Below are 16,738 nucleotides of genomic sequence, written 5' to 3'. Positions count from 1 at the left end.
GAGAGGTGAAGTTGCATCAAAGCCAAGCAGCGAGTCAAAGCAAAACTCTGCCTTCTGAGAAATTAGAAAAAAAAAATGCTTATTTCCCACTTTCAGGCGAGAAAAACAGGATGCTGCAAGCCAAATCTCATTTCTGCTGAACCAAAATGTTTTCATATAGATACAGGTGAAAATGCAAAGAAACCACTGGACCTTTATATAGATATTTTTTTTGTCTCATTTTGATTCAGAAGAAGAGTTAAAGCTGTAATTGATTATTGAAGTGTTTTCACTCTGTCATTTACGTATAAGTGCAATATGGGGATGCTTTTTCAGAGATTTTAAACTACTGCACATCATTTCTTTGTATTTTCATTTGAGCTTTTCAAAAAGAAAGCAGTTTGCCTTTTAAAGTACAGCTAGTAATTTATTTTGATCATAAAGATTATGTGCACTTGGTATTTGTAATGTAGGATAAAATACATTTCTGAGCTGTTTATTGCCATAATTTTAGCTTTTTATGAAAAACCCCAAATATTAAAGAACATATTTACAATATGTTAGGACAAGATGATTTCCTGACAGACATTTACTGCTCAAGAAAATTAATTTACCAGTCAAAGACCGCAGTAGCAAACGACGTGAAGCGAAACGTGGCCGCAACTGACAGTCATTAGTGTGAATGAAAGTTGTGAGCGTGGTTGAGTGACGCCTGCTCGCTGTCGGTGGTTTTCTCCGTTTTAACTCGTTGAAAAGGAGAAATTAGACGCACAGCAGATCAGTTCATTAGAATTGTGTTGCTGTGGTTTTAAAGAGAATGTGGAGTTGTCTTAATGTTTCAGAATGAGTCACTGAAATTCACTGACGTTTTTGAGGTATCCACACACTCCTTTTTCATTAATATAGAATAAAATGAAAGTAACACATAACTAAATATGATCTGTGTTAACCCAACCTAACCCTAACTAGTCTAAATGATATGTGGTTTAAAACGCTGCTAATATTTTTAATTTCAGGCGGATTGGGAACTGATTTAATAGAAAGGAGGCAGCTTTATTCAGCAGCATATTATTATTAGTAGTAGTAGTAGCGCAAAGCAAAAACATTGAGTTTGTCTTGCTTAGAAATTTGTGTTTTGGGTTAACCTGTTTCATGCTGTTATTGTCTTAAAATTTACTCTCACACGTGTTAACAGGAGTCTTCAGAAAACTGTCAGTCAAAGTTATTCAACATGGAAGCTGATTGCTTTTCTCCCCCAGAGGCATGTTTTGAAGTATAAAACCAATTTCACTGGAAGTAATTTGCTTCGCCCCTGGCGTTTAAAACTCAGACATGACTCACACAGGAGGATTTTGTATTATTGTCTACATTTAAATAAAATTAGACGTTTAAAATAATAACAGTATGTTGTCCCATCTGGCTGTCCTTGTCTCTGTCAGGGCCATGAGATGACCAGCATTGGGCTGCTCCTGGGTGTTTCCTCTGCCAAACTGGGCACCATGGACATGTCAATCACACGCCTGCTCAGCATACACATCCCTGCCCTTCTGCCCCCCACCTCCACTGAGCTGGATGTGCCCCACAACATTCAGGTGAGAGGCTATGAACACATTAGGTATTGTGTAAATGTTCAGTGATCTTTCAGATTTGCAAATAATAATAAACACCTGCAAAAAAATACCTGTTTTTAGAAATTTAGTCAGAAAATAAAATAAAGCAAGAAGTATCGAGTTCTCCCACCGTCTATCTTCCAGGTTGCTGCTGTAATTGGCATCGGGCTGGTATACCAGGGAACCGGACACAGGCACAATGCTGAAGTCTTGTTGTCTGAGATAGGTGTGTGAATTCAAAACCCTACATTTTATAAACTCAAATTTGAAAGGTTTAATTTGAAAAAGCTGAAATAAATTGTCATCTTATGAACTTAACACACATTCAGAGTCAACAATGCTTTTCTAACTTCACCAACTTAAACAAAACTTTAACAATCATCCAATGAACTACTATGTTTTTAAAGATTTCTTTGTTCTTGATCAGTTTTTCTCAGTCAATTTGAAACAAAAAAAATACAAAAATGATTTGAGAGTCATTAGGCATTTTATCATTAAGTATATGACAATAATCCTAGAGTTTACGCTGCTGTTGGAACAAACACTCAGACCAAAACATCTCCTGAAATGATTAAAAACATTTAGTGTTTGAGTAAAAGTAGGTTATGTTTCAGCTCACTTGGTTAAAGTTAAAAGAGATGTGTTCATGGACATAAATAGATAATTAAAATAAGGTTTTCATTGACTCATTTATATAGTTTTTCTTTGTTTTTTTAGGGCGACCCCCTGGTCCAGAGATGGAGTACTGTACTGACAGAGAGTCCTATTCGCTGGCTGCTGGACTTGCTCTTGGCATGGTCTGTCTTGGGGTAAGTCAACACTTTCTCAGACAAAACGTTGAGCAACACCAATGTTGCTTGTGTATTCATTGCAAGTTGAATTAAAATCAACATTGAAGAGGTTTTTGTGGAAAGTTTTGGTCACAGGCAAACACAGAAAGTCATTGGTTTTTATTTTATTTTATTGTGTTTATTTATTTTGTGTTGTTACGTATTTTATACGTGTTACTTCTTCCAGCATGGCAGCAACCTGATTGGGATGACGGACCTGAATGTGCCTGAGCAGTTGTACCAGTATATGGTCGGGGGCCATCGCAGAGCTCAAGCAGGGGCCAACCGAGAAAGACACAAGTCTCCCAGCTACCAGATCAAGGTAGACAGGAAAATCCCCCCCTCTCTCTTTCTGTTTTTCTTTTCTCNCCCCCCCCCTCTCCCTATTTTATGTAACTTAAAACCATTCACTTATTTTCAGTGCTTTCTCATTGACTATTTGAAATGGAGTGCCGTGAAATCCCTGCACAAAGTGTCGTCATGTCACACAAAAAGTTTCACAAACGGTTTAAATGAACTCATTTTAAGATTCTTTGTTAACTTTGGTTAGCTCATGAGCCTCTTCAATAACTGTTTCAGGAGGGTGATACAATAAATGTGGACGTTACGTGTCCAGGGGCCACGCTGGCCCTCGCCATGATCTACCTCAAGACCAACAACAGGTGAGACAAGACAAGCAGCTCCTAAATTCACTCAATTGAGCCATGGCACATTTTTAATATTAAAGATTTTTTGTTGTTGTTTTTGCTTACCTGGTACTATACTAAGGAATATTTGTGTGCAGTGAAACATACAGTAAATGTTTTTAAAGGACCTTTAGAGTTTCTTTTGGCTTACGTTTAGGATGAATGTCCCCTAATCTGTAAAGTTGTAGGCGCTCATTGTGCAAGAATGGTCCTGGAGAAAGAATTTATTTAAAACTGACTTGAACAATTAAAAGAAAAAAAAATCAGGCTTACTTGTTAAACTTTTTAAAGTATATAACTCTGCTTGTTTGAAACATCCTGAACAACCCTCCAAGGCTCAGTTGTCGATGTGCCATTATAACTCCACCCTGACTTCATGATGTCTTCTGAAGCTCTTCTCATTTCTGTTTTGTGCCTCCTTATCTTTTGGTTTCTCCTCTCTGCCTTGGTTATTAATACCGGCATAATTGCTTATGCATCTAGAGAAAATAGGAGTTTTGCAGAGATAAAAGCAAGGATGAAGAAGTGCACCTTATGCTGAGTTTTTAGCATACTGTATAAAAGAGGTATGATATATAGTCCCTTTTTGTAAGAAAAAAAAAAGTCACAAATACTGTTAATGGTCACCTGTCTTTAACTAAACATCATTATAATATTTATCTTGGTTTAAAATGACTAATGCAAATACATCCAAAGCAAAGTTTCCTAAACCTGGCTGATGTTTGCTGAATTCTGTGAACATCAGAGCATCATAACCTGCACGGCAGAAAAACAAGTCTCCTCCACCTCCCAGCTGTATATTGGTCAAGAGGTTCCTAATTTCCTCAAGGCTCATCTGATGTTCTCTGCCTCTTGGTGGAGAGGGTGTTGAGGGAAGGCATTAACACTACCTTTCCTCATCCTGTTTCTGTCCATTAGGTCGATTGCTGATTGGCTGAAACCTCCAGACACTTGGTTTCTGCTGGACTTCATTAAGCCAGAGTTTCTGCTGCTGAGGGTTAGTGTGACGCGAGCTGTGTGTTTGTGTGTGTGTGTGTGAGTGACATGATTCTTTTCCCACCTTTCCTTAATCTGGTGTACTTGCATCTCCTCCTCTTGCCTCACTGCCAGACTCTTGCACGGTGTATTATCATGTGGGATGAAATCCTCCCTAACACGGAGTGGGTCAAGAGTAACATACCCCAGGTGAGAAAATACACGGAGACACAGCATTACTGAGTGTTCATATATGGATTTGTGATTTTGTCATGTCTAATAACTCTGTTCCATGTATTATTGGTGCAAATTATTCATAAAACAAGTTCTGTTGAAAGAAAGCTCCACTCACTTTTGCATCTTTTTTCCTTTAAGATCATGAGGGGGAATTTTGACCCTTCAGAAGACATTAATATGGAGACAATGGCGTGAGTATTTGACACAGAAGAATTACCTATAGTTTAATACAAGTACTGTGTAAAAGTCTTAAGTCATCCCTTATTTCTGTATCTGTTGCTTCCAATGAGCTAGACTTTTGTAATCTTTTTAAAGTGACCCTTATCAACAAGTTACTTTTATTATTTTTGAAGTGTTTCAGTTTTTTTTTTCTTTGAACATTGGCTGCTTTTTGTTTCTTAAGCCACTAAACTCTGAACTAGGAATTATTCAGGCATAAAAAAGTTCTTAAATTCAAATGATGAGCCAGTGTTGTGCCACATAATAGATAAATTATTAATCATTCGGTTTATAACTGGATCTTTCTGCACTTTTTTTAGAAGCAACTTATCACAAAGACACAATTTGTTAATTCTTTTTTCTAGCTGAAGATATAAAAATACAAAAATACAATTTGACAGACATATAATACTATTTTAGTACCAACAAGGGTGATTCCCAAAGTGTTATTTACTGAAAACTTGTCAACTTAAAAAAATAGTGCATCTCCCAGATCATGTCAGGTCTTTGCTGGAATTTATTAAAGACATGACCTTCAGATATTGATCATCCTCTAAAAATCCATTTTTGGACCAGAAAGAACTTCTTTTACCCTCCATTTGTCCACTTTCCTCATTTATTAAGCATTGCACAAATGCTGTCGGCTGGGTGCTGCTGTATATCTGGAGGGAAAATGGGTAAAAACGCAGCCAAAAACACAAACAACATGAGAAAAAACTTTGAAATTCTAAAAAACTGTTTCTCAAACCCCTTTTAAAAGCAAAATATAAAGAAACTAAAAGTGAATTAAAACTTTTCATTTGTCATATTTGTGGTAGTGATGTTCTCTCCTGTGTCCCTCCAAGGTGACTGATCATAAAATGCTGTTTGTTTGTCACAGCCAAGCCCAAGACTACATTACAGCTGGAGCCTGCATGGCGATGGGTTTACGCTTTGCCGGCTCTGCCAATTCCGACGCTTTTGACTGCCTCTATGAGTTTGCCAGAACTTTCATGAAGATGATGTCTTTTGCTGGTACAGCTGCTGTTGGTGCTGTGCGTGTTTTTTTTAAATCATTATTTTTGTTTGTTTGTTTTTATTCACCTTTACTGGCTTCTCAAATTCACCACAGTTAGGCCAACTGCTTATACTTTCCTCCCCTGTTTATCTCACATGTGCTGGTCCTTCCAGCAGATGGGCTATTACAACCTGCAAACAGGCCTGTCGATGATTCTGCTGGCTATGTCCATGGTCATGGCCGGCACGGGGAACCTGAAGGTTCTGCAGCTCTGTCGCTTCTTTCACAAGAGAACCGGCGGTGAGATGAACTATGGCTTCCACATGGCTCATCACATGGCTCTGGGTCTGCTCTTCATGGGAGGTGGCAGGTAAGAAAACACACACATACAGGTCAACAACTTATTTCTCCTGCATCAATTTAAACTCTAATATTGAAGTCAAAACATTAAAAACAAAGCAGTTCGTTGAAAAAAATTCACACCATTTTAAGTTTTTGACACCTCTACAAGTTGTCAAACAAATGAGGACAAAACTGACTAAAACAGGAAACTCATGATATTTTGTAGTACATAAATGTGTGCAGAATACAGGGTGGGCCATTTATATGGATACATCCTAATAAAATGGGAATGGTTGGTGATATTAACTTACTGTTTGTGGAACATTAGTATATGGGAGGGGAAAACTTTTCAAGATGGGTGGTGACCATGGTGGCCATTTTGAAGTCGGCCATTTTGGATCCAGCTTTTGTTTTTTCAATGGGAAGATGGTCATGTGACACATCAAACTTATTGGCAATTTCACAAGAAAAACAATGGTGTGCTTGGTTTTACTGTAACTTTATTCTTTCATGAGTTATTTACAAGTTTCTCATCACTTGTAAAATGTGTTTAAAGTGCTGCCCATTATGTTGGATTATTACCAACCATTCCCATTTTATTAAGGTGTATCCATATAAATGGCCCACCCTGTAGAATAGCTGATATGCTGTCTGCATAAAATACATTATTAAACCGCGCAACTATTTGTACATTTTTCTTAAAGCTTTTTAGGATAAAATTCTGTTTTTTGAAATGTCACAAAAACAGACTGGTTGAAACTTGCACCTCATTTATACATAACTTTCTCAGTTCAGTGAAGAAATTTTTCTCTTCCTCCTATTGATTAACACTGGTTGGATGACATGTTTTGTTACTTTGTTTGCGGTTGCTTTATACATGCAAACTGACTGAACTGATTTGTCTTTGGAAACTTATTTTGATGCCTTTTCCTTTTCTGCAGCACATATTTCTGCTTATTGCTACTTAGTGAAGGGATAAATCCACATAAAGAAATGACAAGTAAATGTTTTTCAGTTCTCTAGAGCATCTGGGTACTGTAATGTTTTCTTTTTTTTTTTTTTGCTCATAAAGTAAATTTGTTGCAGTTTTCAGCTTTCACACGTTTGCTATTCTAATGAGTTTCCTGCCAGCATAAAACTGTGAAGCTGTCTCAAAATAAAATGCCCTGATGCCTAGGCCTAACGACAACACTACTCAGAAAGCCAAGTTTCAGTCCTCCATTTTAGGGACCTACAAACAGGATGATTATTATTCTTCTACTTCTACAGCTACCTTTAAAGTATGATTGAGCTAAACCTTGGTCTGTTTAGCAAAACTGCACATAAAATACCCTTTGCATTGTTTTTTTTTAAATCCTTGTGGAGGCTGATCTTAAATATATTCCACGTGTCTTATAACTTGATGCCTGACCCCCTAGATGACAAAAACTGCACACTTGCAAAAAAAAGTACAAACAACACACCAACTAAATTTGAGACTACTGCTTTTTTTGAGTGATCTGGTATCCCACATACACTCGCGTTGTTAGAAGCTGCAGAACAAATACACACACGCCTGCTTTGAGCGTTGCGTTGGTTGAGCATGTTGAATGACATTTGCACACAGACACACCCACACACCCAAACCAGGTTCCTCAAACTACTGACCTCAGCCTGTTTTCAAAAGCAAACAGCAGCTTCTACTCCCTCATTAGATATTGACCTTTTGATTTTATTCAGCTCCCGTTTTATTTTCAACTCTCCAGCCAGTGGCCCACACAGATGCAGCGACTGTAGGTTTGAATGTCACTTACTAGGCTGCGTTTTATTGTGCGTTTGCAGGGGTTATCGGTCATTCTGCAGAGCAAGTTCGTGTCTGTCAGCTTTTTTTTTTTTTTCCTTTCACTCTGCTTGTCTGCCATTCAGCTTCTCACTTGTTTGCATAAAAATTTCCTATTCAAATTTGCTTTCTACTCATCTCACTGTTATCACTACATAGTTTTTTCTTCTCTCACACTTCCTCCTTCTTTCTTTTCTGTTTGCTCAGCCGATTTCTCTTCCTTTTTATTCAGTATTTAGAAGGAAGCTAAAGTGAAAGGTGATTCATTTTCATCCAAAGTCACATGTTACCCAGTCTAGCAGTCGCCCCTGCATGCTTTGATTCATAATAGCCCTTCCCCTACTGTTTGGGTAAATACAGCCTAGTTTAGTAAGAATTCCCTACAAGGCTTTTTGAAGTAAGACTTTACACAGTTTTGCAGTTGGTTAAAAAAAAGGTAAGAAAATGTTTTGCTGCATAATCATAAAGTTCATTAAACTCAACATAAGTAACATTTCTCAAAAGAACTGATTAACCATCAGTTGTCCTTTTAATGCTTTCATCATCATTAGTGCAGCAATAAAGCAAGTGTTTGAATACACTGGTTGTTACGCCCCAAGGTCTAGGGGTCCAGGGGCGATAACATAAAATGTGTCCAGAGGAACAAATGGAGGGTAAAATTATTTATTACAAAATAAAATTTCACAAAACAATACAATTTAACCCGATTAATGCAACACAAAATGATTAACTCAAGAATATCAAGTGCAAATTAAAAGTACAAAAGTTGTTCAATCAAGTCCATTCAAAATAAACTCAAAAAAATAACCCCAAAAGGGAAAACAAAAGAACACACAAAGGAAATGCTACGGGGAGCACCAAGCCTCCCAACCACAAGCTTCCAACTGGTAGTTAACTAGAGCAAAGTCAAGATTGCTGAACTAAACAAACAGAAACAAGACCAACCTAGTCAGTATCTGCTTGAAGCAGTTGCAAGAAAACCCAAGCTAATGGGGACAGCTTCACAGAACCTCTTCCAACTAGCTGTCCCACTAGAGGAATGAATCCAGGAGCCTTTTATATGGTGCAGGTGAGCCTCATCACCAGCTGATTGACTTGACAGTCCTCTGCTGGTCCAATGGTGTAGCTGCTCTCCAGTGGTGTAACTGCTCTCCAGCAGCCTTCAGACAGCCAATCAAGAAGGTGTGGTCCCACAGCTGATCCTGCATAACCAAAAGGGAGCCTCAAGAGGCCAGGGGCCATAACACTGGTGTTCAGAAAGAAAAGAAAATGTAGAAATTCACCAACATGTTTCAATATCCTGAACAATACCCTGCTGAATGTCTTTTAAACATCTAATAATATTTTACATTTTGCGTCTCGTTCCAATACACCACAAAGACAGTAACAACTGAATCTCTAAGCTGAATTTGTCCAGTTTGCCTACTTTGTCAGCCACACAGTGAAGCCAGTTTAAATGTAAATGTGTGGGAAAATAAAGAAGTGCCCTTAAATACATTAAAACATGACACAAGCGGTCATTAAATGAAGAGCAACGTCCTTTACCTCACCTGACTTCTATTTGGTATTTAAATATGTAACCTCTGAGGCTTGAGCAGCTTTTATGGTTTGACTCAACGTTACAATAATGATTTTGTTTGTTAAATTATGTACTCAGCTGTCGACCGTTATGTTTAGGAGGCTTTGCTTTAACTTTCAAGGTTTTAATTTTCTCCTGGCACCTTGTTTAGTCAATAAACAGCAGAGGGGTTTTTGAGAATCTGTTTGAAAGCGTTCAGTTTAAGGCTGTATGTTCAGACCTGCTATTGAATGTCATTCATCTTTGTGCAGAGTTTGCTTCTGATTGTAGTAACTCCTGTGGTTTACAAGTGTGTATCTGGTTACGAGCGCACATTTTTAGTATTTGGTGTTTTTGTTCATTAGGTACACTCTCAGCACTTCCAATTCGGCCATTGCTGCTTTGCTCTGCGCCCTGTATCCACACTTCCCTGCTCACAGCACGGACAATCGGTAAGATAAACACCCACTCATACAGTCATAAAAACGTCTGATTTAAGCACTGGTGTGTTCAACTGAGCATGTTGATGTGTCAAGTTTTACCTAATGATAAAAAAATTATACAACACGCATCATGTGAAATCTGAAAAAAAAAAAAAAATTTCCCCCTCGTAAATGTGTAGACAATTGTGATATTCATTGTTCTAAGAATAAAAGATCCCCTACAGCAGGTGTAGCTGACAGTCCTCGTCTTTGTTTAAAAATTTAGATTTTACCGACATCGGTGGTTATTATCCTTGTATTTTTATTATTTAGATGCTTAAAGATTAAACATATGTCACGGGTTCAGAACATTACCAGCATGGTTCTATAATGTTGTAGTGTTCTGGATATGTTGTTTTAATGCAAACTAATGATGATTTTGTTGCAGCTATCACTTGCAGGCCCTGCGGCACCTGGCTGTGCTGGCTGCCGAGCCACGGCTTCTGGTTCCTGTGGATGTAGACTCTCTTAAGCCTTGCTATGCCCTCTTAGAGGTCACCTATAAGGTTCGTTTACATGGCAGATGTAGAAACCTATAATTTAAAAAAAATTAAAATGACCATTTTTGGAACAAATGGACATTGCTCACCTCCCTGTTTGTTAACATTTTAAGTTAAGATTGGATTCACTCTGTTACCTCCACACCAAACTTTAGCTCAATATGTGCACAGTTGACAGAGTTACCTTATATCCATTTATGTGTTTACTAAAGTGGATTAGCTGTGGCGGCCATCTTGAATCAGGTTGACTCTAATAGTTAATAGGCTGTAGACATGAATACACACTCGCACATACACACTTAGGCAATTACATCATTGCCTCATCTTACTTCAGAAGAGAAAATACATTTATGCTTTTGCTTTTATGAATTTTTGTTTTCTTTTTGAAATCTACAAACTATTTCAAATTGAGTAATGCTTTCACAAGAGAAAAGAAAATGTAAACTAAATGAAACTACAGGGGTTTTTTTTTTTTTTTTTTGAGGTTATGATTAGGAAGAATAACTTTTGTTTCATTTCTGGAAAATTTTGACAGTTTCACCAGTCATAGTTAGAAAAACGAGGAACTGAAATTATACCGAATTGTGTATTAATATCCCCTTAAAAGGAATTGTTCCAAAAAGATTTCCAGTGTTGTTGAAAAGTTTTAAAAAAGAGCCCATTGTATTCTGTCGGTCAGTTCATTGTTGGCCTTTTTCTGAATGTCACTGCAACCTTGATGCATGTCATCTAAATGAATCCACATTGTTCTTCTTCTAGCATGGTTTCCTGTATGGTTGGGGAAAAAATGATCATAGTCTGTAATGCAAGTATGTTTTGTGATGACCTTTACTGGAGGAACTTGTAAATACCCTGGGAGTTTTTAAGCATTTCTGTTGCATTTATTCCAAAACAAAGTGGAGAAATAGAAACATGTGAATGTAAATTTATCAGCAAAGTGGTGGCCTTTTTGTTTTTTCTTTTCTATATGCATTTGGTTGTTTAGCAAACACATTTATCTGAAGTGCAAAGTGTCCAATTTTTAATAGTTTTAGTTCTGTAGATCATAAATACATTAATCTTTTAACTTAATAGGGATTCATGATTTGACCACTTAATTGTACATGCATTTATTTATCAATTTGGCATAATACAGTTGTTACAGATTTAAATAGCATGTTTAAACTGGTGTAGGTGCTTGTCATTGTAGTATTTCCACAGATGAAGGAGATTTGAAGGTTGAAGACAGGAGCTGGTGTTGGTGTTAGCACCACCACTGACACGTCACCTCACTGTAATTGAATTCTCTGCAGAAAACGCAGCTTGATCCTGTAAACATCAGCAGCTATAACTTGACTCTGTGTGAGAGAAATGCATAAAGAGTTTGTAAATGATTTTTATTTACACACAGAATCAATGGAGACTCACTGAAACAAACGGGCGTACCGTCAGATTTGCAGAAGGTGGCTAAAATATTGGCTTAAAGAAAATTATATTCCTTTTAATCTAGATTTCTCAAAAAATCTATTATTGTTGGCTTGTTTTCAAATTCATGTTAATATATATAACTTCTATAAACATTGCATTAGTGCAGTTATAGACTTTTAAGCAAAATAAGCATTTAATTTTAAGCACAAGTCTTCACACTAATGCTCAAATCAACACTTCAGTGATTGTCAGTGCACTCTATTGTGGAGTGTTTGCAGATCTTGCAAACTATGCATTTGTGACCCATATCATATATTGTGTATGTTCCAGTGATACAGATTCCTTGCCTTTCAGGAGACTCGGTGGTACAACGAGACAACAGTAGAACTGATGGCTCCCACTCTCCTTCCTGAGCTGCATCTCCTCAAACAGGTAAAACTGGAGGACAATTTGCAGCTTCCAGAATAGCTGAATCTATTCATTGTGATACACAAAGCTAATGGAGAATAAAAGTACAGTAACACCTTTAAATACTCAGTAATAACAGCTTTCTAAATTTGTTTTCATATATTAATTGCAGGTGAGGGTGAAGGGGCCACGTTACTGGGAGCTGACTCTGGATCTCAGCAAAGAGACGCAGCATCTGAAGTAAGTAGAGAGGAAGTGTGCGATAAAATAGATGTGAATTTTATGAAGTGTATGTTTGTAATCTGTTACATGCTGTTGCTTTTGCACAATGTGCCTTTTCCGTCTTTTATCAGGGAAGGTAAAATATTGTTATGTATATCTGTTTCAGGTCCATCCTGTCAAGAGATGGTGTGTTGTATGTGAAATTACGGGCCGGTCAGCTGCCCTACAAAGACGACCCTCAGGGCTGGAAGAGCCTGCTGACCACAACCATCAACCACAGAAACTCTGGAGTCACAGCCTTCAAGGTAAACACCGTTAAGATTTGATATCTGCCAAATAACACCTTCCAGTATTATTTATTTGTTTTTGCAAGATTGAGTTTTGTTAGCTGCATAATGCAGTTATTACGTGTTTTCCACCGAGTGCTTTATCACTGAAAGTGTAGAAGTCACTTTTAACGGCAACAGATGCCCACCTGCATTCTTAAAAATACTTATCAGAACAATTTATGCTACAAAACTTTATTGTAGTCTCTGAAAAGTTCCTGTTAATCCAGCCAAACAAAAAGTTCAGTTTATTTATATGACCTAAAATGTTTTACTTAGCTTTTAAAAACATTTGTGATAATGACCAGATTTGAAAACAGACCACCACATACTGACAAACATACTGACCCCAACCCCGGTGAATGGTTTTGCCCAGCCTTGGCAGGTTGTTGCTGCAGGTTCTGCAGGCAGCTCCCTGGCTGACAGACTATTACTGGTTTCCTGGTGGCCTCAGTATGTTGTCAATACACCTGCAGGACCCGCAGGAGTGAATCTGCTTGTCCTCAGTGCCCTTCCTCAATCTCCTGTTTAGTCTTTTTCCTTTATCTTTTCATTCTTTGCTTCTTCTTCTGTCTAAAACATGATTTTCTCAGACTATTCTTTTTTCTATTCCTCTTTATGTGCTGATTAATCTAAAGTTTTTATTTTGTTTTTCTGCAGCCCGAAGCAATCTCGACTTTCACCTCTGAGCCTGCCCTCATCTCCTTTGCGGAGTTCTTTTGTAAGACCTCTGAAGCCATGAAACACGTAAGTTTTACACTGATTTCAGAAACAAGTGTGGCTTCATTCTGAAGGTTTTGCCCATAATTGCATTTTCATTAGTGTCCTGTGTGGGCATCAAAAAGCCCAAGGCTGTCAGACGTAAGCATATTGCATCTTACTCTTTTCAATGAAGTACTTTGAAATTAACATGTTTGCAGTAAATGACAGATTAACTTAAAAATAAAAAAATCAGCAAATAAAATGATACAGATGTAATCTAGAGGAGTCTCTAGCACACAGATCCTTGATTTTCATCTCAGTGTTTAGTTTATTTGAACCACTGGTTGTTATTCGGCCACACTAAGTAGTTGATTACTGCAACTTACTGCAGATATTAAAGAGCCTAAACTTCCTCAAGAGTGGAATCTGCTCTGTTCTTTCTTATAAACATCCTTTTAGTTTCATTTCTTTTGTCCAGTTTGTTGCTCAGATGATCACCCACCTATCTTTAGCCCCTCTCTACCTCCTCCTTTTCGTCCAGCATGTAGAAAGTGTTTTACCACTCATTCCTACTTCTAAAATCTACAATCATCCTCTTTGTGTTGCTCATGCTTGAGATGAGGTTATTTTTCCCACAGCATGCCACAAAGTAGCTCACCCGGTCTGTAATCCGCAGCACGCGCTCAGCCTCCGGTCCACCAACGACACATTTCCCAACTGCAGAGTCATCGAAGTATTTCTGCTTGATGACAGGCATCAGAGTTGTGCTGAAAGTCTGTATTTATTATCTAAAAACAGACTGAAAATGAACAGAAATAATTGGTGATTATTTGACTTCCTTCCTGGTGTTTGTGACCCAGGTGTTGCATTCAGTCTTTGGTGTAAGATTAAAAATTTATCATAGTTACAGTTAAAGAGATCCACTCAGGATGGTCGATTATAAGATGCTGTGAGACTTTCATTGTGTTTTTTCTCTCTGAATGTTTAATATAAACACAACTTGAATCCTCCTGTGTTGTTTTGACAGAGAAAGGACACACTTGTGTTGTTCTCAGCCATGCTGTATGAATGTGTGACGCAAGAGTGTTCAGAGATGCTGCCAACGTACATCTCTATTGAACAGGTAACACACCCAAACACACTGAGCTGTGTGAGTACAGCTAGTTATTGGTTTTTTTACAGGGAACACTTGTCATTCTAATGTAATACTGTTTTTGTAGACCAGTTACATTGACGAGGATCAGTAATGAAAATGTTCCACTAAATAAATGGAGTAAGATCTCACCATTAAACGAATTGGCCTTGCATCACATGTTTTGTAGAGTACAGGATTTATTTTTTGGATATTTATATAGTAACAAAGTGTGTATGTTACAGTCTATTTGTTTCTTGATTGAATTTTTGTTCTTATCTACAGGTCCACTACTTTATTTAAGAATTTGCTATCATTGTTTTGCAAAATTCAGCTTTACCACAGTAGTGTAAGGTTTCTGGGAGAACTACAGCTACTGCAGAACATGACAAACAATAAAAGATAATCTTCCAATGTTATCTGCTATCAGAGCTTTTGAAATATCTGTCTCTGTGTTTGGGTAGCTGAGACAACGGGTTCAGACATCCCTATCTCCAGCTCTCCAGCTCCTTGGGAATCTTAAGATGTTCTCAGACCAGAGAAGGATATTTAACCCCTTAAGCAATTTCTGGGTCTTTAGGATCTCCTCCTAATGGGACATGCTTAACAAAGCTCCAGAGGTAGACGCCAGGAGGCATTCGAATCAGATGCCTGAACCACCTCAGCAGACTCCTTTTGATGCAGTGGCTCTACTCCGAGCTCCCCTCAGAGGAAGGAGCTCCTCACCTTATCTCTAAGGCTGACTGAAGCTCCTTTGGGTCATGATGCAAACCTTATGATTGGGGCCACAATATATCAAAGATTTATCTTCATCGCAATAACACAGTGCACAAAAATGTGCAGACATAAACTGCCAATATGCTGATAATATATTTGGTAATCAGATTGATCCCAACTATCCTAAATCCCCACTGCTGCTTTAAAAGAATGTAGCTGAGATGCTAAAGCAACTCTAGTTTTATGAGAGTTGTGATAACAGTAGAAAAATAGAGTGAGAAACATGTGGGTTTATTACGTATGCAAGGAAGTTATGTTTTCCGTTGCGTCTGTTTGTTGTTTTTTTTTTTTTTTTTTTGTCTGTCTGTGCACAAGATTACTCAAAAGGTTTTGAACAAATTGTCATGAAATTTTCTGGAAACTTCAAAAATGGCACAAGGAACAAGTGACTACATTTTGGTGGTGATCCGTTGAAAGTTAAGTCAAAGGCGGAGGTTTGCACTGTCAGAATGCTTCTAGTCAACATTATTATTGCAATTGCTTGTTTTTTTAATTTTATGCAGCCCTATTCATGACCATAAGGGAGAGTTGGGATATAAACAGAGCAGTAAAAATGATAGCTTTGTCCAGTCCCTTCTTTACCATGACAGACTAAAATAACGCCCTCATTACTGTGGATGAGGCCGCAGTCTGATGATCAGTCGCCGGCTCCATCCTGACATAACTCCTGAATAATGCCTTCACATATTTTTATTTCTTTCTTTCTCTCCTCCAGGCAGTCAGTGCCCTGCGACGGGGCGACGTGCAGCAGACATTCCCTTTGTGGCAGCTACGTCTGGTGGTGGAGTTGTGGGACAGCAGGATGCTGCGGGGTCCTGCAAACAGCCACGACACACTGCTAACCTCAGAGTTTCTTCCTGTGATGAAGAACGCTGTGGATGTAGCACTGGACGAATGGCTCAAAGGTGAGATGGGGCAAAGGGAACAGAGTTAGTTTGATGGTGGGTTGATCTGTTAGCCCTTTAAGTATTAAATATTAGTTTCTCCAGTCTTCTTAATAGAAAATATAAACTACCAGTGTTAAAAAGTGTGTTAATTTTCTTCATGATATACCTTTTAACCTGTAACGAACATCATAACATATAAACAATTTCCAATTTTGTTTTTCAAAGTAAACGGGACTTAGAGTAAAAGCAGAAAACCTAATCAGTACAGTAGTAGCACTTTTGTTTTAGTAGTCTTTAGGTATGACTTTTTTTTTCCAATTTACAACTTTTCCTTGTTGCATTTTAATTAATTTATATAACAATCACTTTACACTGTTTTGATTAATCACAATAAGCCACAGCTTAATCAGATGTTTAATTATTTTGTCAGTTGTCATAACTATTTTGCATCCATGCCGTTTTACTGCAGAGGTGATGATCAAGCAGCACAAAGTCTAAATTAGTACCTGCCGCAAAAAAACGTTTACAACAGGATGTGCGTCGAAGCCTTTATTATCCACAAGGAAGGGCTGCCTGGTGACAGAATCAACAGGATGTCATGTGCCAACCGTCAGCTGAGCAAAATCAAACGTTTCACAGATTA

The 16,738-nt window shown here is 37.9% G+C and overlaps 1 protein-coding gene across 2 annotated transcripts in view; it reads left to right on the top strand.

Annotated features, from left to right (window-relative positions):
* anapc1 (anaphase promoting complex subunit 1) overlaps positions 1 to 16,738 on the top strand; it is a 38,640-nt gene that overhangs the window by 19,322 nt on the left and 2,580 nt on the right. The window contains exons 34-51 of one of the 2 annotated variants that reach the window (XM_017432563.3): positions 1,419 to 1,571; positions 1,734 to 1,815; positions 2,307 to 2,398; positions 2,607 to 2,741; positions 2,999 to 3,081; positions 4,024 to 4,102; positions 4,216 to 4,290; positions 4,456 to 4,508; positions 5,417 to 5,570; positions 5,710 to 5,903; positions 9,618 to 9,704; positions 10,123 to 10,240; positions 11,996 to 12,073; positions 12,222 to 12,289; positions 12,438 to 12,576; positions 13,258 to 13,344; positions 14,327 to 14,422; positions 15,924 to 16,113. In XM_017432563.3, the coding sequence (XP_017288052.1) occupies positions 1,419 to 1,571; positions 1,734 to 1,815; positions 2,307 to 2,398; positions 2,607 to 2,741; positions 2,999 to 3,081; positions 4,024 to 4,102; positions 4,216 to 4,290; positions 4,456 to 4,508; positions 5,417 to 5,570; positions 5,710 to 5,903; positions 9,618 to 9,704; positions 10,123 to 10,240; positions 11,996 to 12,073; positions 12,222 to 12,289; positions 12,438 to 12,576; positions 13,258 to 13,344; positions 14,327 to 14,422; positions 15,924 to 16,113 (1,963 nt within the window). Of the gene's footprint in view, positions 1 to 1,418; positions 1,572 to 1,733; positions 1,816 to 2,306; positions 2,399 to 2,606; positions 2,742 to 2,998; positions 3,082 to 4,023; positions 4,103 to 4,215; positions 4,291 to 4,455; positions 4,509 to 5,416; positions 5,571 to 5,706; positions 5,904 to 9,617; positions 9,705 to 10,122; positions 10,241 to 11,995; positions 12,074 to 12,221; positions 12,290 to 12,437; positions 12,577 to 13,257; positions 13,345 to 14,326; positions 14,423 to 15,923; positions 16,114 to 16,738 lie in introns of both variants that reach the window. The other variant, XM_017432557.3, reaches the window with a different exon arrangement.

This window comes from Kryptolebias marmoratus, linkage group LG22, assembly GCF_001649575.2.
Source record: "Kryptolebias marmoratus isolate JLee-2015 linkage group LG22, ASM164957v2, whole genome shotgun sequence".
Taxonomy (NCBI): domain Eukaryota; kingdom Metazoa; phylum Chordata; class Actinopteri; order Cyprinodontiformes; family Rivulidae; genus Kryptolebias; species Kryptolebias marmoratus.
Note: the sequence above shows the minus strand (reverse complement) of the source record. Positions and strands in the feature narration are given on the sequence as shown.